The sequence below is a fragment of the Anabrus simplex genome, chromosome 5 (assembly GCF_040414725.1).
Source record: "Anabrus simplex isolate iqAnaSimp1 chromosome 5, ASM4041472v1, whole genome shotgun sequence".
Lineage (NCBI taxonomy): Eukaryota > Metazoa > Arthropoda > Insecta > Orthoptera > Tettigoniidae > Anabrus > Anabrus simplex.
The window spans coordinates 302698242-302723137 of NC_090269.1; the positions used below are offsets into that span (position 1 = coordinate 302698242).

Sequence of the window (24896 nt, forward strand, 5' to 3'; positions counted from 1 at the left end):
GGACTTTAACCTTCATTGGTTAATTCTTGAGCATTATAGTTCATTAAATCATTATAGTAGGGCTCAGTTCTCACAGACGCGTAAGTCGCCTTCAGGTGTCATATCGAAAGACCTGCACCAGGGACATGCCATGCATTTATTTATTTGCTTAATTAATTAATTAATTTATTTTGCATTGTATTAAGTACCATACATCTAGCTTACACGGACGTGTTTCTGTACAGTGTTCTTATTTGAATCAATGTTATTAAACACCGGTACTGCACATATAGCCTATTGAACCCTTGAACTTACCATTCCATCGTTGGTCGGCCACAGCTGCCGCAGTAGAGCAATATCGAACTCTTAAATCTTGGGGTCGTAGCGGGAATATTTCGGCCACGATCTTAACCAAACGATGGGGTTCAGAAGAGAGCCTAACTACTTGAAATGAGGAGCAAATATGTGCTTACTAACTTTTATTGAATCAATTAACTGCACAAAGAATCATTCATATAAAATCCTTGATCATGAAAAAATTTAATTATTTAATGTTTCAAACGCAGTCACATTGCATGGCGTTAGCTTTATTAGTTACAGTATCGAAGAATTTTCTGCTTAGAAAAGTAGAAATATCACAGATTAGTGGACAGCGAAAACTAGATAAATGAAAGGTAACCTGAAAATCGGGCACCTATTGATCCAAGCGATAACTGAGAATTAATCCACACGATCCGTGGAAAATCTGACCTTAACAAGTAGAATTCCAGATTTACTCTTAATTAAGGTTATCCACCAGTCAAATACCCTGTCGGATATGGAAACACCCGCCGAATGGACCCTTAATCGAACCAAATTGACTATCAGTTGCTTTGGATAGGTTACGAAATATTACTGGAAAGCATGGTGTTCACTACAAGTTAACAGCAGCATTCACAATTGAAAATAAAATTCCACCATGTATTGTCATCTCGTGAAACCCTTAAGTTATAAAATAATCCCGATGCTGAAACGTGCTTCACCCAAACAGCTGTTAAGAAGGAACCAACAACAATACGATCCGAGAGGATCTTACGTTACGTCGTTCTGAAGGAACAAAACTGCGAAATGCAGGAAACACTTATTCATCACGCATTTAGAAGAAATGCCAAACACTGAAGTTAAATTTTAAAAGTGGTAAATCACTTGAAAAATATTATTACAAAACCAACTTTCAGGTTATAAACGGTTACGTTACGCTTAATGAAATTACAAGTCCATATGGTAAAATAAAATAAAATAAAATGTAGGAATTCTTTCCTTTACAACAACGACTACCAATACAGATCCATCTACTTATTGTTTGTCCCAACAAACTACCTACAAAGTTATTAATCGACCACATTCAACTATTATATAAATGAAAGAACGACAAAAGTTGAAAACAAAATATATTACCGGCTGACGAATCGAACCCGCATTCGTAACTCAAGTCTCACATAAATAAGTTGAGTGTCAACACGCACGCTAGCAAAGCAATCGGACGTCAGAACGACAAAACAAATAAGTCCGTAAATAAAATAAAATGAACTCAAACGCGCGTGGCACACTGCAATAAATATTCAATCACCGTTAGCTCAGTACCCAATATTGGACAACCCTCACGTCATGCCATATAGTGGTTCCATAATCTTACGTAAACACCTTCCAACTGGTAACGGCTGTGCGCAAAACATGGCCTCAAAATTACTTAGCTAACACTCTTCGCATTGCATACACTACTGCAGACACTACCATCGCTGAAGTCCCTTCGCAAAAACACCTAATCTAAGACTTGAGTATATACAGCTGACATCCCCGACCTATCGTCGGGCCTACCTAGTGTATACATACCCTAATACTAACCTCTGTGTACATACACACACTTTCCTAAACCTATCGTTGAGCGTAAACTGGGACGTCTCATCATCAGTATACGCCTAGGATAACATGTGACGTCCTAAATCTATTGTCGAGCGGAAACTGGGTTTTCTGCGCTTCCTCTAGAATGTCAGGCGAAATCGTAACTTCAAACACACTCTTAGATATTTTAGCTGTAAACCTTGTCGAAACTAATAGCACACAATGAAACAAATCTTGCCACAGTTTGAACGCACATCGGGAAATGCAACTAAGTCCCTATCTTGTTAATAAAACGTGAAATTGAAAATAAATAACGCGTGGCAAGCAATCCACAACTCAAACACGATCTCGACATGCGCAATGAAGTTTTAAAAACTGATAATGACTTTCAACACACGTCTAACATTACGTGAGTATCGCCAAAACAGTAATCATCACCACCGCAAAAATCCACACTATAATTCTGGGGTGAGGCCCTCAAATCGCTGACCATCTCACTATTCCAAATATCCATATCCATTAACTATTCAGTGAAGCGAAATTCAGTGAATCTACACAGCCAAACTATCGCTTTAATAACGTCCAATATCTCATCCCACAATGTTTCCGATTTAATGATAAATTATCGTCTCGTAATTTATGAAATTTTCTGAGTGAAAATTTGTCATTACAGTCAAATAACACCAATCGTGTATTCAGAATGCTCTTCTACCCTTGAAGTCGTATAATATAATATTCATTATGCTGACTTTACGTAAACTCGTCACTTGGACTTAACTACTAAGAGCTACAATCTTCAACAGAAATTGTTTTTCACTGGGGATCTTAACTTGAAATCACAATGTGCATCAGAGAGCACTCATTTCGAACCAACCTTCAATTCGGTCAGTTGTTCCGGATTGTAAGCGGAATATACTACAGCCTGTCTCAGAAATATCACCTTTAATATACAGCCTGTCTCAAAAATTCTTCGCCATCAGCAAATATAGCCTGTCACAAAAATTCATCCTCATCGCCTCTCACGGCGGTATTACACATGAAATACAGGCTTCCTCTGCCTACAACATGTATACAACTCTTATCTCAACATATCATTTCGGCACAATCCATTTCTTCTGTTTCAAGACTTTTCAAACCTCAATCCTCTCGTGACAAACAACTTTTTTTAAAAAATCATTTTTTCATTTTTACTACAACTTTCGGACCTCAGGAATACAACAACACACCGTGATTTCCTATATCACCGACATACACGATGTCACAAAATTTAACTTCCCATGAATAAATATAACTTTATCAGACTTCACTGGATTTCGAGACACACGCAAACCTTATTGAATATAACTGTTAAATACACTTTTAACATAGAAAATGTTTATCCCGCGGTAAATATTATTATTATTATTATTATTATTATTATTATTTCGACAACAAATTCTGAACTCATACGATATTCGTAATTAAGACATTCACCACAACTACATGATCATTATCACCTTCCTAATTTTACTCAATTTGAACAATATCTCAAAGAATATTAACACATTATTTAAACTTCGCATTTTATACTTTCTCGACGTGAATTTTACAGCCCTGAAGAGTTTCACACGACGACCAGAAATGTAATACATTCGCCTGATTATTACTAAATATAAATTCGACGCACGCACTGAAAATTTATGGGGTCAAACAAATTCTAACTACAACATTGATAAAAATATATTTACAGACCTGTAATCATAGTCGTCATCCTGGATTTCTGGCTGCATTTAGCCAGCTGGCCTCGTGCTTAGCCTTCCATGGCTACATTTGACATCATCTTATATATATATATATATAAACTTAAGCTATAGATTTTTACACTCGGTGTCGATTAACACCGCAAATACAGCACTCTCTTCGCGTTTAACATGCGACGAGCACGCTTCTCAAATGGCGACTGCCACAGTATTCCCAGGACCCTGCTTCCGTTCAAGCTACTGCTGGCCAGGTGTTCTAAACAGATAAGAAAATCAGACCTCACTGGTAACCTCCAGACTTCCCTTTTACAGATATCAAACGCGCACAATTGTAATAGAAAGAGAAACTCAGCTACGTATTTTAACCAAATCTCTAAACCTTCAAAGTTTTCATCGGCGGAAGTTCAGGAAAATTTCTATAACCTTCCACTTAATATTCTACTGGAACCATTGGCACGAATTTATAACAAAGTACTTTGAGAACAAAACCCCGCACTTTCTTGCAGACGAGTGGCGCGGGTTTCACCATCCAGACAATCAGACGGAGTGTGTAAAATAGGCGGAGGGGGTTTCTTTTATACCCTCTGGGAGGGACGCCACCCTCTCCACGAGGTTCGATTGCGCAATCTGCTAATTTCCCATCCACTGGACCAATTTTCTTGAAACTTATTCCATAACTTCGGACAGACTTATAATTCATTATGGTGTTAATTTCATATTTTTCTCATAATTGCAACGGATGTAATGAATTATTTCTGCCACGGAGTTTCGCGGCTTTTTTCTTCAGGAAATTGACTTCGCCACGTGTCGCAGAATCCGCGAGCAGGACGCACTTTCCTCCAGGCTTAACTGCATTTATATTTACCCTGGGGATTCTATCTTCACATACAGTTTATAAATAATTTAGATCCTTTATTCCTGGATTTGCCAAGTCGCCAGAATCTCTCGTTATGAAGGATTTCTCGGAATTGACAAATTATTCATTACTCGAGGTCCACCGAATTATCCCGGTATTTCACGAGCTCGCGGCTCGCTTGTCACGGAGAGTTCGTTCCCACGAGACAGAGAGGCTCTTTAAATAAAAACATGGCTATTCTCAAAAACGTTGTTTATAGCTGAAATAAATATTTGGAATTAATTTTTTTCATCGTAGAATTATGGGTTCACTGTATTGATGTTTTTCTGTACAGTATGCCGATTTCAATAATTTCTTTTTTGCTAGTGGCTTTACGTCGCACCGACACAGACAGGTCTTATGGCGACGATGGGATAGGAAAGGCCTAGTACTTGGAAGGAAGCGGCCGTGGCGTTAATTAAAGGAGAACACAACACAAAAACACATATTTCGTTATTCATCGCTAAAGATGTATTATGGGAATGTAATAACAATGCCGTTAATCCGATCCCTCTATGTCCAACCATTCTCAAGTTATGTGCGTAAGGAGTAACTGGTCGTGACGTTACTGCGCTGTAGAGTCTATGTGACAGCCTTGACGATGGGAGTAAACTTGCTCTTTTCCCGCACTCCATCTGCTACTGCCGTGTTCTTCTGTTGCCAGTGTTAGTGGGCTTATTTTTATAATGGATGTAAATATCATTAGTCCGTATCAGTATGAGTCAGAACGAACGACGTTTACTGATGTCCATTCAGATAGCGATCTTGACATGGATATGCTAAACACTACAGGCCGTGCCGGCACGCGAATTTGGTGTAAATGTAATGAGTGTGCCGTCATGGATACGGATGAAGAAAGTGTATGCTGTTGTGAATTAGACAATGTAAAAGCAGTGAAATCTGAGAAATTTATGTGTATAACAAGAAATCCCTCGTTTACAAGGCTTATTTTAGACCGTGAAGTATTGACAATGACAAGGCATAACATGGGCTTAAAAACAAAGAACATGGCAAGGAAACGTTTATTGACAGCTTTAAATCCATCAAATAGAACTTGGCGTTTTATTTGTTACAAACAGTTCACTTCGTGGGTAAATTCATGGGCTGCGATTGGTAAAAAGAAGAGAGTTGTCATACCATCATGTGTTGTCAACACCATAAGGAACACATTTTCGGAACCCGATGGCACCTATGTGCGCTTCAAGCTGTAAATGAAAAAATGAAATTAAAACAGTAGAATTATGTAAGAGTTTCCTAAGCTTGTTTGTATGATAAATATAGGTAATTTATTATTTTGACATGAAGTACGGTACCTCATTTATTGCTGCGAGTGAAATCGTGAGAAGTGCTTCTTGATCAGGTCGTCATTGGAAGGCCGAGGTATTGGAGCGATGTTTTTAGGCAGTGACAGATCCATTGCTTGATCTTCAGGTGAGGCTCTACTATAGTTAGTTTGCAAGAGATTTATTTTGTTCATTATTGCCTTCTTCCATCCATCGCTTGACGCTTCATATTTCTGTTTTATCACGCAGGCTCCTGTTGATTTTGAGTACTGAGTTTTGATACCAGCTTTCAATTTATTGATGTTCCAATTATAGTCCAATGCAGCAATCACTGACCTGAGCTTTAAGCCTCTGTACGAGAAATGAACTCTTTTAGGAGCGTATTTCAAACGAAGGTTGTGATAACTTTCTAGGCTTCCGGTGTGAACGTAGTGTTTTATATGTTCCACATCTTTTAAAAAGGATTTGTCTAAAACTATTTTCTTCAAGGCTTCATATGAACTTGAATTTCCTTTAATCCACATTTTCTTTCTCTCTTCCTCCTCCGTTAATGTATCGTGCTCACAGGATTTCCATTCACCGTTTTCTAACCACTTATGCTCATTTTTTACGTGGTGAAAAATTGACGTAAATTTATCAATTAACACAGAACTGTTTCCATTCCATGTTTGTGCTGCCCACCATAAATGATTATTTATACTGGCCTTCCACGCTTGAACTTCTGGATGGTTTTTACCGAGAGCTTTCATCTTTTTCATTAGACTTTTCGATATGTGCCAAACATCAAATTCATGTTCAATATCAGGATACTGCGTTCTCAGTAAATACCTTACTCCTTTGTGTCTATCGGAAAGGAAGAGTTTTATATTACAATTTTCTTCCTGTACAATCTTTCACGCGCAGCCCTTTCAAGATCACCTTTCACCATCACTCTCTGAACAAGTTCCAAATGAGCTATGCGGCCTGTATTTATATCCATTAGTGAATACACTAAATATTTGGCTGAAAAGCCGGGAGAATCATACTGGCCATCTCCGGCTAACTAAATGGGTTTGGCACTGCTTTTCAAACAATCAATAACATTAGTCCTTTCTTGATCCCAAGCACCCTCCACTATCGGACCAGTTACTCCATGAATAATTCTATCACATACAGTTCGTGACATCATATGTAAGTTAATGGACTTGCAGAATGACCGAAATGGTTCAAACAGAATGCCTGACAACAATAATGCTGATGATATTAGGACATTTGCTTCCGGTTTCTTTCCTTCCATAGGTTGAGAATACCAACGGACTTTATTACCACAATCGCAAAGTGATTTTAATGTAATGTGAAATGTTTTCCACTTTACTTTTACACATGTAACAAATTTCAAAGACTGTGAGCAAACTTGTCCCCGCTACAAAGAAATATGACCTGTAATATGTACATCGTCCTGAGTGTGTTCGTTATCAGTATCACTAATATAACTTTCACTGTCACTTTCATCTGGTTCATAGAAACTGTCATTCAACTGTTCTCCCATTATGTCACTGTTCAAGGCTGTGCCGGAAGTTGCAACGTCGAAGCATTTTCTAGCTATTTCACTTCCTAACTCACACTATATTTCTACACTACATTCGTGTCTGTCTGGTGAAATATTTTCTCTCATATCATTCTGAAATATTTTCTCTCATATCATTCTGAACGTCGTGTACATCATTATCGTCATCACTTCCGTTTAACACTGTGTCAACAAACTCCCTTCGTCTTTTAGCCTCATACCTTTCCGTCCTACTCTTTTTAGTTCCTGACGAGTACTCCCACAGTGTATTTTGTGAAGCGGCTTCCGTATGAATTAGCATTCCTGCCTGAGAAGTATCTCCATCTGTCGACGCCAGACATCTTATTGAAGGAACAGACCCTGGCTTCAATTTCGGACCTTGCAGCCTTTCCGTAGGCATCACCTTCATTTTCAAAAGTTGCGTTTCATCATAGTCTGTATTTTTGAAATGCACTGAGCACACAGTAGCTCCCTTACCGGGAGAAATGTGTTTCCTCTTGCAAAGTTGTACCCAACTTATAAACCTTCGAGGCGACTTACTTCGATTTGGAAACCTCTGGAAATGTATTTCTTTCTCTCTACACTTTCGGTTTCTACTCGTTGTGTTGTTACAGCCGTACACACTACAGGAAGGCATTTCGATAGTCACCGCACTATTATAATAAACAATACTTCAAGTAAACGGAAGAGCGGCTGAGCGCGTACTGCAATAATCAACTGGATGGCTCGCTCAGCGCTTACAGCGCAGTGACGTCACAGCTACTCGTGTTTCCTTAGTTCACCGGCCTGCGGAGCGGCGCACAGCAAAAGCAAATATATAGTTGAACACTGTCCGATACACTCTTTGATTCTGAGGCTACTTGATTTTTGTGTTGTGTTCTCCTTTAAGGTACATCCCCAGCTACATCCCCAGCATTTGCCTGGTGTGAAAATGGGAAACCATGTAAAACCATCTTCAGAGCTGCCGACAGTGGGATTCGAACCCACTATTTCCCGGATGCACGTTCACAGCCGCGCGCCCCTAACCGCGCGGCCAACTCGCCCTGGTACAAAGAAAGTAACATTAGTTATATCCAATTTATCCTAATCTCCTCCCCTGACACAGAATATGAGAACATGTTGTACTGTACAATCAAGTGTTCTGAACATGATATTTATAAAATTTGATTACCGCACATAATTTAGATCAATTTTATTTGCATAAAGCAAGGAATTATGTTTTTACATGTCATTATCACGGTGAGTTTTAAAAGTACACGGCTAAAAAACAGCTGTTTAAAAACACGGCCCTTTCCGCCATTACACAGCAGAAGACAAAAACCTTCTCCGCAAGATTTTGCGGCGATCGCAGCCGTCCTGTCCACACCGCTTCGTGTATCATGCACACTGGTTACTGGTCGAAATATGCACGCCTGGGACAGGTCTATTCTACGAGAATATTTCAACAGAAACTGCATATCCAGCCATCTGTGAGAATGATGATGATCAAGCTATTTTTAATTTTATTTATTTATTTATTTATTTATTTATTTATTTATTTATTTATTTATTTATTTATTTATGTATTTATTTATTTATTTATTTATTTATTTATTTATTTATTTATTTATTTATTTATTTATTTATTTATTTATTTATTTATTTATTTATTTATTTATTTTGATTTTTGACAGTTGGGGACTATTTCACTCTGTGCAGTCGGAGTGACCCTAACCTCGGAGAATGCATCAAGAACTCAATGACGAAAGCAAAACCGAAACTTATTGAAGGTAAGAAAGTAGGATATTTTATATTAATAAGCAAAACATTTTAGAGCCTTCTTAAGGCATGTAAAAGTTATGCCTGTGAATTAACATGATTTAACTTCTTACAGTAGTATTCTTCTTACCAATATAATAAGAATGAAGTTTTTGTTCATACGTTCGTTATTCTGTCATTATCTTGAGAGGGTTGATAGTATAGTTGGGGACAAAACATGACGACCTCAGTTCTTGGAAGCGACCTGGAAACCAGCTGTAAATCCCACCCTGCACCCTGCTGAGCTAATGAGCTCCATGCGATCCTAGCTTTGTATGGAGAGGTTGCCAAATCACTTTCTTCAGTCTTGACTCTTTCTTCAAGCCGACTGCAGTGCAGTGACCTAGTGAGCATTATTAATAGTAAGATATGATATTTGTAATATTTGTAAATTATCAGTTTAGCGCAAGAACAGTAATATGTCGGTATTGTTCCGGCCATGGGTAAATCAAGAATCACAGTGTAACGAAGCGGAATTAAATCAGCTGCCTGGACCTTCTTCTTCTTCTTCTTCTTCTTCTTCTTCTGCTGCTGCTGCTGCTGCTTTCTCAGCAAGAACTCCAACTAAAAGTGACAAAAATGTGATTGGCAGAGGTGTTAAATTAAAACAAACCCTGATTTGGTGAGGAGCATTAAACATTTCTTATGAGGTGTTTTAGGAAATGGCGATGTCATAACTGGCGAAAATTTAAATAATTTATCATCGAGAAGTGACAGGAATCTGTGTTACTACGGTGAAAAAATACTTAAAATCAAGTAATGTCAGTACCTATGTAACGCCCACTAAAAAGAAAGTTCGGAAGCAGAAATTTAAATTTGATAAAATAGACGATTTCACTCGGGACCTGCTTCGTCGAACAGTTTTTGAGTATTTTTGAGTATTACTTTATTATCACACTAATTTAGGTGACCATTGCCACCTGTTCCCAATTGCGATGTATTTGTTAATAATAATAATAATAATAATAATAATAATAATAATAATAATAATAATAATAATAATAATAACTAGTTTTTCTGGGGACCCACACGTCAAAGTAAATGTATTTTTTCCCTTTTACAAATATGTATGGAAAATAAAGTAGAATAAAGTAAATAAATAACAATAATCCAACCTATTTGAAACTTTTTATGGTTTGCAAAACACCCTAAAGTGGGAGTTAACGCCTTAAAGTATGTTGATTTCCCTTAACTGTCAGAGGCTACCGTCTGGGTCACGGAGGAGCCAATAATTATACTAATTATGAATAGTTAATGTCCGCCTCTGTGGTGTAGTGGTTAGCGTGATTAGCTGCCACCCCCGGAGGCCCGGGTTCGATTCCCGGCTCTGCCACGAAATTTGAAAAGTGGTATGAGGGCTGGAACGGGGTCCACTCAGCCTCGGGAGGTCAACTGAGTAGAGATGGGTTCGATTCCCACCTCAGCCATCCTGGAAGTGGTTTCCGTGGTTTCCCACTTCTCCTCCAGGCGAATGTCGGGATGGTACCTAACTTAAGGCCACGGCCGCTTCCTTCCCTCTTCCTTGTCTATCCCTTCCAATCTTCCCATCCCTCCACAAGGCCCCTGTTCAGCATAGCAGGTGAGGCCGCCTGGGCGAGGTACTGGTCATACTCCCCAGTTGTATCCCCGACCAAGAGTCTGAAGCTCCAGGACACTGCCCTTGAGGCGGTAGAGGTGGGAACCCTCGCTAAGTCCGAGGGAAAAACCGAACCTGGAGGGTAAACAGATGATGATGATGATGATGAATAGTTAATAATATTTCAGTTGTCTTTTCATTCAGTATGAATACATTATTATTTTCACTTTTCAAAATGGTTTACATAAAACACTGTACAGTCTATTGGTGGGATACAATTGGTAATAGCATCAACAACAACAGCACAAAATTATATTATTATTATTATTATTATTATTATTATTATTATTATTATTATTATTATTATTATTATTATTATTATTATTATTATTATTGTGGATATTTCAGCCTTATAATGTTCCGGCATTTACGTGAAATGGAAAACTACAGAAATCATTTCAAGAACAGCCAGTAGGATTAGAACCCACGGCACCTCCCGACTTCGGGTTAGTAGCCCGTCGCACTATCACTGAGCTAGTCCAGTTTTATGGGTCGTTTAAGTTTGCGTTTTAGTAGTCAGGGGTCTCTTCGTTACCTCCTATCCTACTTTAGATCGCCATAATACAATATTAGCATTATTTTTTCATGTCTAAATTCCCGAGTTAAAATAATAATAATAATAATAATAATAATAATAATAATAATAATAATAATAATTCTGTTTACATCGAAATGACAAATAGATTCCATAAAGAAATTGTATTCCTGCTCTGACTCGTTTGGTGGTAATGAGGTAGACATTTGGCAACTCTGATTATGGCAGACGTAGTAAATCCTATTAGCCCCTAATAGACAACGGGCTGCTACTGAAGGGTAGTGGTGTGAGGCGAGGTAGTCATGTTTTGTCCCCAACTATAAACACGATGCTAAGACGATATCCATCATTTTTGAAAGTTTTGTCTGTCTATCTGGCTATCGTTATGTTTAAATCGAATAAACGCAAAACCAACTAATTCATTCATGAAGCTTTCTAGTGTTAAGAGGGAACATCTAGAATTTCCCTGCATTTGGTGTTATCTCAGTCTGTTTGGTAGGAACTGAGCAATAACATTTAAAACATCGAGCATACCGCCTCTCGGTCAGAGAGAAGTGAACAATGCGCTCAACGACCTCCCCCGTGGTCCACAGATAGTACGTACAATTCAAGTGTAGGTTTCTTGCTAATAATACCAGTTGCGTTTGGTACATTCGTACCCTTTGTTCGCTATGTAGAATTAAAAGTCATTCGACTTTAACTGTTTAACATCTTTCACATGCGCACCGATTGCGAGATTTTGTCTAATTGTTACTTCACTGATATCTTTGAAGTGAATTTTCTTACACCTATGCGTAGGATAACTCTAGCACTACATCTGATGTGAGATTTCAGTTTTAGTGGCATGCCACTTCGAGGCGCCAGTATTAGCGTTCTCTTTCTTTTTACAATTTGCATTAGGTCGCACGGACACAGATAGGTCTTATGGCGACGATGGTTAGGAAAGGGCTAGGAGAGACAAGAAGCGACAGTGGCATTTATTAAGGTACAACTCCAGCATTTGCTTCGTGTGAAGATGGAAAACCACGGAAAACCATTTTCAGGGCACCGGGCGAGTTGGCCGTGCGCGTAGAGGCGCGCGGTTGTGAGCTTGCATCCGGGAGATAGTAGGTTCGAATCCCACTATCGGCAGCCCTGAAGATGGTTTTCCGTGGTTTCCCATTTTCACACCAGGCAAATGCTGGGGCTGTACCTTTATTAAGGCCACGGCCGCTTCCTTCCAACTCCTAGGCCTTTCCTATCCCATCGTCGCCATAAGACCTATCTGTGTCGGTGCGACGTAAAGCCCCTAGCAAAAAAAAAAAAAAAAAAAAAAATTTCAGGGCTGCCGGCAGTGGGGTTTGAATCCACTATCTCCAGAATGTAATATGACAGCTATGTGAGCAAGCCACGCAGCCACTAGCTCGGTAAGTTCCATGTTAACGTGAAGGTATTCGCTCTTTCGACTGTAACTCGCTGCGTAGAATCAACAGGATACAAAACCGATTGCTACGCGTGCAAAGCCACAGGATTGAGCCAGTGCGACAAATGCTGGCACAAGACCGGCAGCCGACTCTACGACTGATGGTGGAGAAATAAGGCATTAGCAAGGACACGGCGCGTACCATCGTACGCGATGATTTTGATAAGTGGAAGATCTGTAATCGGTTTGTGCCGCGCAAGATGACAGACGAGCAGAAAGCAAAACGGATAGATACTTCTGGAGATTTCATTACCTTGTGAGACCAGGATCCATCCTTTCTGTGAACTATCGTTGGGGGGAGGGGGGGATGAGAGCTGGTGCTACAAATTCGATCCGGAATCCAAGCAGCAATTCCCCGCCACCAAAAAGGAGTTACGTGCAAAGTTCAAGGTCAAAACACCGTCGATCACCATCGTGGCAGCTATCTAGTACGCTGTGACCGCCGTTCTGTGATCGATTCTTAAAGATATTTTCGCTGACAGTTTCCAGGAGTTGTATGGACATTCTCAACTTAATGGCGATTATTTTGAAGGATTTACAACGATTTACAACGATTTACAATATGGACTATGAATTTCAACTACTATGTTTCAGACTCCAGGCTAAACGTACAACAACGCGGACCGCAGGCTGGAAATCCTCCTTTAACATACTCAAGTACATTTCTTTGGAAAAACATTACGAGGAAAATGCATATGCACGGGAGAATTACGGACGGTTAGAAAAGTTCTCGGAATCACCGCTAGATGTCAGTGCTAGAGCAACGAGGTTCCCGCGCAATAATCACACATCCTTTCTGTGTGAACACGTGGCGCATCAGTGCTCTAGCTGCAGGAGTGTGGTAGTGACGACTCTTTGTTGTTGTTCCCGCGTAGTGATTTGTGACAATGGAAAAACTGAGATTCGAGCAGTGATTAAATACTTTGTAAAGAAAGGTATGAAAGTAAAGGAAATTCATGCCAACTTTCAGAACACACTGGGGGACTCTGCTCCTTCATTTTCAACTGTTGCCAAGTGGACCAGCGAGTTTAAATTTGGTCGTGAGAGCTTGGATGATGATCCGCGTAGTGGACGGCCAAAAAGTGTTACGACCCCAGAATTTATCGCAAAAGTGCATAAAATGGTCATGGAGGATCGTCGACTGAAAGTGCGGGAGATTGCTGAAGCTGTAGGGATGTCTTCTGAACGGGTATATTATATTTTAACCGAAGAATTGGGTATGAAAAATTATCCGCAAGATGGGTTCCGCGGCTCTTGACATTGGACAATAAACGCACCAGATTGGAAATGTCCGAAAAAAGTCTGGCCCGTTTTCAGCGCAACCAACAAGATTTTTTGCACCGGTTTGTGACTACAGATGAAACTTGGGACCACTACTATACCCCAGAGACAAAACAACAGTCAAAGCAGTGGAAACATGCTGATTCACCACCACCAAAGAAAGCAAAGGCAGTGCGTTCGGCCGGAAAGGTCATGGCCTCAGTTTTCTGAGATGCAAAAGGCATTCTGCTGATAGATTATCTTTCTACTGGCCAAACAATTACGGGGCAATACTACGCAAACCTCCTAGACCAACTACAGGAAAATTTACGCGAAACAAGGCGTGGTTTGGCAAGGAAAAAGGTCATCTTTCATCAGGACAACGCTCCGCCGCACACTAGTGTTGTTACCATGGCAAAACTTCATGAACTGAGGTACGAATTGTTGCCACATCCACCTTATTCACCTGATTTGGCACCATCAGACTTTCATCTATTCCCCAAGCTGAAAATTTTCCTCGGTGGACGGAGATTTTCTACAAGGGAAGAACTGACAGCCGAATTGGAGAGGTATTTTGTAGGCCTGGAGGAATCTCATTTTCGAGATGGGATCAAGGCATTGGAACATCGCTGTACCAAATGCATTAGCCTACAGGGAGACTATGTTGAAAAATAAAAGCAGTTCCACCGAGGTAAGATACTTAATTTTAGTACATTCCGAGAACTTTTCAAAACACCTACGTAGTTCTCATGCTTACCAGTTTCGTTGTCAGCGTTAACTACACGAACGGTTCATTTGTAAGGGTTCTGGACGCACGATATTTCTTACTTGTACTTTTTTAAACTACTTACGTAATTATTATATACTGTGCACCCTAACACAATCTAGAAGAAATTAACTGATAGTGGTGAAATAATTACCTAATGAAATCGATTGACTGGTTCCTGAAACTACAAACAAAATTTCAATTTCGAAATTTCAATTGTTCTTCCTATATAATATTAATAAACATACCGGTCGTCACTAACTTACGTTTCAGCAGTGTTCGCGCTCGGTTTGGAGGCTTCCAGAGTACATCAATTCCTTGGTATGTTCAGTAGAAGGCATTTTGCTATGGTACCTTACCGTTACTCTTCGTGTAACATTGCATATACGCGTACGCTAATTGAAGTACTTTGTTGTCGATCAGCTCTTTATTGTGCTGGGTAGGGAGTGTGGTGGTCGTGAGTGTCTTACTCTTGGCGTTCGTGTAACTTTGGATATAGACCTAACCAGTATATTTTGTTGTGGATTGGTTCAGTTAATTCACCGAGCGAGTTAGCTACACAGCTTGAGTTGCATAACTGTGAGCTTACATTCGGGAGATAGTGGGCTTCGAAACCCCATCATCAAAGACCCTGAAGATGTTTTTCCGCAGTTTCGCATTTTCACACCAGGCAAATTCTGGGGATGTAAGGTGCCTTACTGAAGGCCACGATCGCTTCCGTCCCAGTCCTATCCAATTGTAACCATAAGAACTGTCAGTGTCGGTGCGACGTAAAACAAATAGACAAAAATCATTTTTCAGAAAACTTACTAATATCTTGTTTAGGTATTACATAAAGTTTAGGAATTTTCGTACAGTTATAACATTTTCATTGTCTTTTAGCGGAAAGAAACTTTTTGTTGGGGAGATGGTGAATTAGACTAAGCTCTGCTCAGTAACACCTAGATATTACACGCTAACAACGAAACTGGTAAACATGAGAACAAATTCTACGGGGTTTACTATTCGACTCAATAGTTGAGTAATGAGTCAGTCAGTCAGTTAGTTAGTTGAATTTATTTCTCTTGACGAAGTTAGGGCACTTGGTCCTTTCTTACACTTAACCACATAAGATATAAAAATAGAAAGGGACTCTTTCGGGTTCACGACCGCGGATTTAACGTCAGAACCGTACCGCGTAATAGGTATTGTCGAAACAGAGTACCTAGTGACCTAGTCAGTATAGGTTTGAACGGTATACCGGTAGTTTATTTTTATTTCTTAATTCTAAACAAGTCCGCCTCTGTGGTGTAGTGGTTAGTGTGACTATCTGCCACCCCCGGAGGCCCTGGGTTCGATTTCCGACTTTGCCACGAAATTTGAAAAGTGGTACGAGAGCTGGAACGGGGTCCACTCAGCCTCGGGAGATCAACTGAGTAGATGAGGATGGGGGGATTCCCACCTCAGCCAATCTCGATGTGGTTTTCCGTGGTTTGCCCACTTCTCCTCTAGACAAATGTCAGGATGGTGCCTAAGGGGCCCACAGACGTACAATATTATTGCACAACAATCGGGTTTGTGCAATAAATAGAATCGTGTCGAGATAATATTGATGATTGTGCAATATATTGTGCAAAGCGGTCATACACGTACAATATGCGTGGCAATATATAGTCAGTCCATGCCAGTTTTTTGTTTGGTGAACAACCTTTTCTCTATCACGAAGCCGCTTCACTTCCTTTCGGAAGTTTGTACGCAGAGAATTGATTTTTTTAAATAACTTCTTGCATGTCGGCGTTCGGGTATTTTTCGCGATATTTCTCAATACGCACCTCGTTCGGTTCACCTTTTTTAACGCGATTACTGTAATCTTTGCTCTTAACGTCCCATAGAGCCGGAAGGCCATGGTACATTTCCATAAACTTCAAAATAAACTTTTTTCACCATCTGTTCGTCTGCCATCACGGTACGTTGTCGCCCACTTGTTGATACCAACTGGCAGGAGGACGGGATATTACACAATATTGCCAACACACGGTACAGCATTTTGCAATTTGCGCAATATATTTCAAACTTTTTTGATTTCGTACAATATATTGCACAACCCTTCAATATTAAATACACATTATCAATTATATTGCACAAACCCAGATATTGCGCAATAATATTGCACGTCTATGGGCCCTTAACTTAAGGCCAGGGCGGCTTCCTTGTCTATCCCTTCCAATCTCCCCCCCCCCCCAACAAAGCCCCTGTTCAGCATAGCAGGTTAAACTGCCTGGGCGAGGTACTGGTCCTTCTCCCCAAAGTCTCACGCTCCAGGACACTGCTTTGGGGGCGGTAGAGGTGGAATCCCTCGCTGAGTCTAAGGGAAAACTCAACCCTGGTGGGTGAAAGAAAGAAAGAAAGAAAGAAAGAAAGAAAGAAAGAAAGAAAGAAAGAAAGAAAGAAATTCTAAACAAATTTGCACATCTTCAACAATATGAATCCCAAATCATTTTCCACCACTGGGACAGTAGATGTGCGCAGCACGGAACATACCTCATGACGCTCGGCCATTTTGAGATTCCCCCAATAAGCCTTTTGACGCTCGATATTGGTGATAGTGGACTTGTAGGAATTCTGGACAGGCCGCTCTATTCTGTCGAAAGCAATTCCGATTATTTTGAACTCATTTATTGTCCATATGTCGCGATAATTTACGATAGAATTTTATCGCAATTGTTCGCACGACAATTTTCTCAAATATTCACTGTTTGATTTACATTTGCCGTTTACGTACGGAACCCACTGGAGCGAATCAAACGACACGTCGCACGCGTCGTCTAGAAATTATTTCCATTTTAAAACTTTCGAGTTTTTTAAACACTCTCGTGCCCAATACGGTTCTGAAACTATAGACGTATTTTACGTGAAAAATAGTACATACGATACCTTCAGCAAAACCCTGCCAATACGCTTCTCAAGGCGTTGTGGCCTAAACGGGACATTTCATCGACATCGCAGGTTTCTGATGTCACTAGATCATTACCAACCGACACGAAATCCTTTAAGTTAATATCTCTCTCAACTTCTGTGTTAAATTCCATTCATGGGATGGGAAGTACAGTTAAGGCGTTTAAGTACACCCCCTCCCGGCCGGTGCTTTCTTTTAAGTAGAGTATGAAATTTCTTCCATGCACTCGAGATGCAATGACTCCAATTATTTGGTCATTATTTATTAGCCATGTTTTTAAAACTTTACCCAAAACGAAACCAACCCAAACCAAACTCCAGTGCACAACAGCCCCATAGGGCCATGGCCTACCAAGAAAAGGACGTCATAAAAATGCTTAATTTGGATGGCATTTCTTCGATATTTCTAAATCATTGTCGAATTGTTAAGGACCTCACAGTAACTATCAGTGTTACAACCGGACAAGTCACATGGTTTTAAAGATGGAAATTCTTTAAACAGACCACCAATCAACACATTTTCGCCTTGTAAAGAAACATTCAAATCACTCAAATGGTTTGTAATGTCGGCTAAAACGTCAAGGTCACCAATCCAGCGCGTGCGTTCTATAAGATACAATACCGCATTCGCAGCGACAGAGTCGTAGGGGGTTGGTCGTTGGTTCTAGGGGACACAGTACAGCGTTATGGTTCCCCAGCCCTTAAATACTGAATTAGAATGGCCTGGCGAATCTGATTAATGCATTTTGGATACCTTGCAATATGATGCCTTGTTCATTATCTATATCAGCATGCTAGCCTTCGATTCAGAGGGACCCGAGTTCGATTACCAGTCAGGACAGACATTTTAACAATGTACTGTGTATAGTTCATCTGACCAGGGACTGAGGATGTTTGTTCGAGGTGCACTGAGGCTTCTTTTTGCTTCTGTATGTTTGTTATCTTCCTCTAATTGTTTTCCTTATTTTGTTAATCCCTTTGGTGATCTATTTTTTTAAATCGTCATTCATCTCACATGATCCTACAGTACAATCGCTAGGCAGCTTCATTCAACGTGACGTTTAGTGCTAAAACTTAACTAAACGCTGATCGAAAATGGTCTGTTAACATGGCAACGATTCCAGCGATACCACATTTTAGAGACGCCATCGCCACGTGGCTTGCCTTGCTCTCAGTCGCTTTTATGATGTCATTTGGAATGGTACTGTGTTAGTTTCATTGCTATACGTGTTTGTTTTACGAATATTATTTTTGTTGTTGTTAGCTTAGTTTATTAGTTTCTTAGTCAGTGGCCAGTTATACAATTTTCCTAGTTTTCTTTCTTTCTTTCTTTCTTAATCTGCTTACCCTCCAGGATTGGTTTTTCCCTAGGACTCAGCGAGGGATCCCACCTCTACCGCCTCAAGGGCAGTGTCCTGGAGCGTGAGACATTGGGTCGGGGATACAACCGGGGAGGATGACCAGTACCTCGCCCAGGTGGCCTCACCTGCTATGCTGAGCAGGGGCCTTGCGGGGGGATGGGAAGATTGGAAGGGATAGACAAGGAAGAGGGAAGGAAGCGGCCGTGACCTTAAGTTAGGTACCATCCCGGCATTTGCCTTCCACTTCCAAGGATGGCTGAGGTGGGAATCGAACCCATCTCTACTCAGTTGACCACCCGAGGCTGAGTGAACCCCGTTCCAGCCCTCGTACCACTTTTCAAATTTCGTGGCAGAGCCGGGAATCGAACCCGGGCCTCCGGTGGTGGCAGCTAATCACACCAACCACTACACCACAGAGGCGGACAAAAAATGTGGAACGCTTCACGATTTTGCGTGTCATCCTTGAGCAGGGGCCATGCTAGTCTTCTCTGTATCGTTCCAATTTTAGTATATGTACCGTCGAAGCGGTAACTTCCTAGTTTTATTTGTCAAATGTTACCGTTACCAATCGGCGTTAAATAATACAAATATCAATATGGATACTGTATACCCTACAGGGCATAAATAACGATGCATAATCGAACTTACCTGCTTACCTGTTACTAAATAAATGCACCAGCCTAGCTGCAGTCGGCAGGCGGTCGATTACTGGGTCCTTGCGACGAGAGTATGGGGGTTAGGAAAATTACTCTATTTCTACAAATTACGAAATGAGGAACTCAGTTATGATTCATATTTTACTGGACAAAGCATGTTTAACTAATCAAATAAACAAGAATTTTGTCATCACTCTTTCCTATGTACAATATAAAGGCGCATATTCATAATTTATAAAATTACATTCAGTGATGACTCGGTGCTGATGAGTAAATCTGTGAACCAAACTTGTATTCCTCTTTAAGGAATACCATCGGACCTATAAAAGTAAAAAAAAAACATGATGCCAAGATCAGAACTGTCTCGCAGAAATAAAGCCATTGCAAGGGATCACCTCACATGTTGGGGAGTACACACAAGTTCGTCTGTTACAACTACAACTAAAATAGATCTACCACTGCAACCGTATCTGTCCCTACCATGCATAGAGGTATGCATACGGATGCGAACTCATGTCTATTAAGTAATCATTGTATTTACAAGATAGCCTAACACTATTAATTCCTTATAGTCACGATGTCCTATATATAATTCATGACAATATTAATATGTAACCGGAAAGAGAAAGAAAGAGACAAATCACAGAAACATCACTGTCAAATGCTTCTCTACCTGAAGGGGAATGCCTTACCACACAAATAAATATACCGTACACACGGATGCCAACAATAGACATCAAATTAATGATCTTGAATAAAAAAACACAAGAGAAACAGACCAAAAATAACAATTCGCATGCAGACATACGAGATGAAAACTCCCCTTTAAAGGGTGTGGGTCGTGTCTTTGACCTGCGGAGTGGTGTGAGGATCTCTTCCTAACTAGCAGCAAAGAAAAAAAAAACAGTAAACAAACATGCCTCCTCGACCTAGTTTCTCCCAGCTGATGCGAACTTGACTTGACGGGACCAGGACTCTCATTCTTCCGCTCTTACAAGCGGGCATATCGGCTCACTCGGCCATTCCTAACACAAGGGATCATGTACTTTCACAAATACAAAAAGGCTCAAACGCCTGGCTGCATCTAGGGCCTATCTCATTAAATCAGGGTACTCTGACGTACCAATTCATTATGAACGCTAGGGCGCATCTTTAATACAGCGCAATATCTCTTCCTTGAGTCCCAGGTTCAAGTCAAGTGCATAGTGAAAAACTCTGTCGGAATTTCAGATAATCTTACTGTTACGACGTTGCTACAGTTCACATGCCGCCTCACCCAAATCACAGGAAACCATGCAATAATAACATGCAGATCCCGACATAACTTTAACTAACATTTTATTCCTACCCATACTCCGTCTTAAATTATCAGAACTTTCTTTTGACGACACTTACGTTGCGCAGATCCTTCTATCCTACCCAACAGAGAGAAACGATAAACTACTCTGAGTAACTCTCATTTACAAGAAAATGTTATACATATCCTAAGGAATATATTAATCTAATGTACCCAAAACAAGCTCCCGTAATACTAGGCACTCTTCTTCCTATCATGTAACCTAATTTCTATCGTTGTTGCATAAAAATATATATATATGCGTTACACATTAATGTTATAAAATCGTCTTAATGAATGGCCTGATAGGCTATAATCACGTCATCTACCAATATTTAGAAATTTAACTACTGTATTTCTGCGCAAGAACCCCCGATCTTAACATATACTTAAGTATGGTTCACTTATCTATCATCTTGGAGACCTCTTCCTCTCCTTCCGGGTTGACTGCGGTTGCTTAAGCCATCATGGTGGTAGTATGGTCCTGGGTCGATCCTCTAGGTCCAGTCTCCATGTGTAGCTCGTTCATGACGTCTTCTTCCGTATGGATGGCTCATTGGTGGTCTTCTTGGGTTTGTGGCCGGAAGATCGTAACACACGTCTCTCGCACACGTCCCAGGTCTTTACTAGAATGAAATATCTACTTTATTCACAGCACACCATCTCCCGGTATATTTTGTTCACTTTTGAAATGGAGATCAATACTGGCTATCTGCGACCTCAAATTTGAAACCAACACTGAGTCATTAGGGGCAATTCTTACTATTTCATGCACCGCTGATCTAGTCTCCTAAGTCTAGCAAGAATGACACCGATTGCTTTAGTTTATCATTGGTATTTCCTTTGCCCTTCGCAAACTTCACCCTTACCGCTTCATAATGAAGTCTATAAATACGGCATTCTTTACCGTCAATTAATTATGCACTCGCGATATCACTGCAGAGCGTCTAAGTATTATCGTACACTTGAATTACTACTGGAAAGTTTAGGGATCTCCGATCCACTGAATCTAAGTTATCGCCACTACACTTATTACTCACAGTCTTTGTCCTAAACAAAGGTTTCTGGCGAAAATACAAGGAGACACGCGATACGCACGGGCAGCGGTCTTATCGCCGAATAAATAACCTCCTTCCACATCTTTCAGCTCTTGTAGGAGGCAGAAACCCACGCGACGTCCGGGGAAGCCCCTGGAAACAACTTGAGATTGGTATGCAGCCACTAAACAGTTTCCCACGGTCGGCGGCTGGCCACGTAGTTATTAATCTAATTATTTACTAACAGCATTACACGTATCGTTGGCTTCGTAAAATTCTGGAGATAGTTTCTATTCTTTTATTATCCTGGAAAACCTTCGGATAGAGGAGATATCGCTCAATTCCCGTGATGTGGCGAACCTGACTACTCCCGCTAAAAATTATTGTTAGGGTAATAGAATAATAATTATTATTAATGTTAGGGTGGCATGGTTCTTCCCCAAACAAATTCTTATCTCTTTTTCCCTCTTCCACATATTCTGTCTCACTCATGCATCGCCTAGGGAATCACCGTCTAAGTTCCCGCGTTCTATATGGCATCACGCCCTTCCAGTTGGCGTCATGTTGCGCAATATTATTTCGGCGTTAAATATAATTTGTTAATAACTGAACAGAATGGTACAACTGATAGTTTATAATATTACTTCCTCATGATTAAGTGATAGCCTATGTCCTGACTGCAATTATTATATGTTGTGCATTTGTTGTTAGCCGGCCCCGTGGTGTAGGGGTAGCGAGCCTGCCTCTCGCCTGGAGGCCCTGGGTTCGATTGCTGGCCAGGTCAGGGACTTTTCTCTCAACCTGAGGGCTGGTTCGAGGTCCACTCAGCCTACGTGATTAGAATTGAGGAGCTATCTGACGGTGAGATGGCGGCCCCGGTCTCGAAAGCCCAGAATAACGGCCGAGAGGATGCGTCGTGCTGATCACACGGCCCCTTGTAATCTACAGGCCTTCGGGCTAAGCAGCGGTCGCTGGGCAGGCCAAAGCCCTTTCAAGGGCGTTAATTGCCGTGTTTTTTTTTTTTTTTTGCATGTGTTGTTATTAGCAGTTGATTTGGTTATTGACTATGAGATATATTTATCAGCAATGACATGTTCTGTCTTAAATACTGAAATTATTAGCAAGAGACGCACGAGCTTAGGAATGGGTCAAAGTTTATTGAAGTCCATTAGGCCTTACATATTTTACTAAACACTCAGCCTGTATTAAGGGATGATATACCGGTAGTGGAAGTAACTGTGGCAAGGCAGTGCATTGTCATGGCCAAGAGAGAAGTAGCAGAACATTTTCTTTACTTTTGTGTGTGTTTGTTTTACAATTTGCTTTACGTCGCACCGACACAGATAGGTCTTATGACGACGATGGGATAAGAAAGGCCTAGGAGTGGGAAGGAAGTGGCCGTGACCTTAATTACGGTACAGCACCAACATTTGCCTACCGTAAAAATGAGAAACTACGCAAAGCCATCTTCAGGATTGCTGACTGTGGGGATTGAACCCACTATCTCCCGGACGCAAGCTCACAGCTGCGTGCGTCCCTAACCGTACGGCCAACTCGGCCGGTAGTAGCAGTACAATTTCAGCCATCCGTTGCGCCTTCCCGATTGCAAAAATCTCATTCTATCCTTTGTACATTCCTTAGTATTGTAGTCTTTAAAAATTAGTCGTTGTGCGGTGAAGTTCAAAGGAAGAACAATTTTCACTAACACATGGAAGGTTTTCGTCCGAGTCTGGGATTTATATCTTAAATAGTTAAGTCCCTTGGCTCCGGGACTGACTGGGTGTTTATGCAGTCCCCTAACATTCCTGCAACTCATACGCCACACACAATGTTATCCTCCACCACATTAACATGCAGTTTCCTATACACGGCAGATACCGCCCATCCTCGTCGCAGAGTCTGCCGTACAAAGGCTGCACAGGCTAGTATTAGCCACATGAAATTATTATTATTATTATTATTATTATTATTATTATTATTATTATTATTATTATTATTATTATTATACCGGTACTCTGTTGTTGTTGTTGTTGTTGTTGTTGTTGTTTGAGTCATCAATCCATAGGCTGGTTTGATGCAACTCTCCATGCCATCCTATCCTGTGCTAACCTTTTCATTTCAATATAACTATTGCATCCTACATCTGCTCTAATTTGCTTGTCATATTCATACCTTGATCTACCCCTACCGTTCTTACCACCTACACTTTCTTCAAAACCCAACTTAACAAGTCCTGGGTGTCTTAAGATGTGTCCTATCATTCTATCTCTTCTTCTCGTCAAATTTAGCCAAATCGATCTCCTCTCACAATTCGATTCAGTATCTCTTCATTCGTGATTCGATCTATCCATCTCACCTTCAGCATTCTTCTGTAACACCACATTTCAAAAGCTTCTATTCTCTTTCTTTCTGAGCTAGTTATCGTCCATGTTTTACTTCCATACAATGCCACGCTCCAGATGAAAATCTACATAAACATCTTTCTAATTCCTATATCAATGTGTGAAGCGAGCAAATTTCTTTTCTTAAGAAAGCTCTTCCTTGCTTGTGCTAGTCTGCATTTTATGTCCTCCCTACTTAGTTGTTTTACTACCTAAGTAACAATATTCATCTACTTCCTTTAAGACTTCATTTCCTAATCTATTATTTCCTGCATCACCTGCCTTCGTTCGACTGCACTCCATTACTTTTGTTTTGGACTTATTTATTTTTATCTTGTACTCCTTACCCAAGACTTCGTCCATACCATTCAGCAGTTTCTCGAGATCTTCTGCAGTCTCAGATAAAATAACA

General features: G+C 40.5%; 1 protein-coding gene and 1 non-coding gene across 2 annotated transcripts in view; one reads left to right on the forward strand and one right to left on the reverse strand.

Annotated features, from left to right (window-relative positions):
- The window catches only part of LOC136874856 (protein takeout), a 177689-nt gene that overhangs the window by 54664 nt on the left and 98129 nt on the right, over nucleotides 1–24896 (forward strand). Inside the window, exon 3 of the mRNA XM_067148538.2 lies at nucleotides 8997–9092. Within this exon, the coding sequence (XP_067004639.2) occupies nucleotides 8997–9092 (96 nt within the window). The remainder of the gene's footprint in view (nucleotides 1–8996; nucleotides 9093–24896) is intronic.
- Nucleotides 19500–19604, reverse strand: LOC136875155 (U6 spliceosomal RNA). The gene has a single exon (XR_010860398.2). It is a non-coding gene; the product is annotated as a U6 spliceosomal RNA (small nuclear RNA).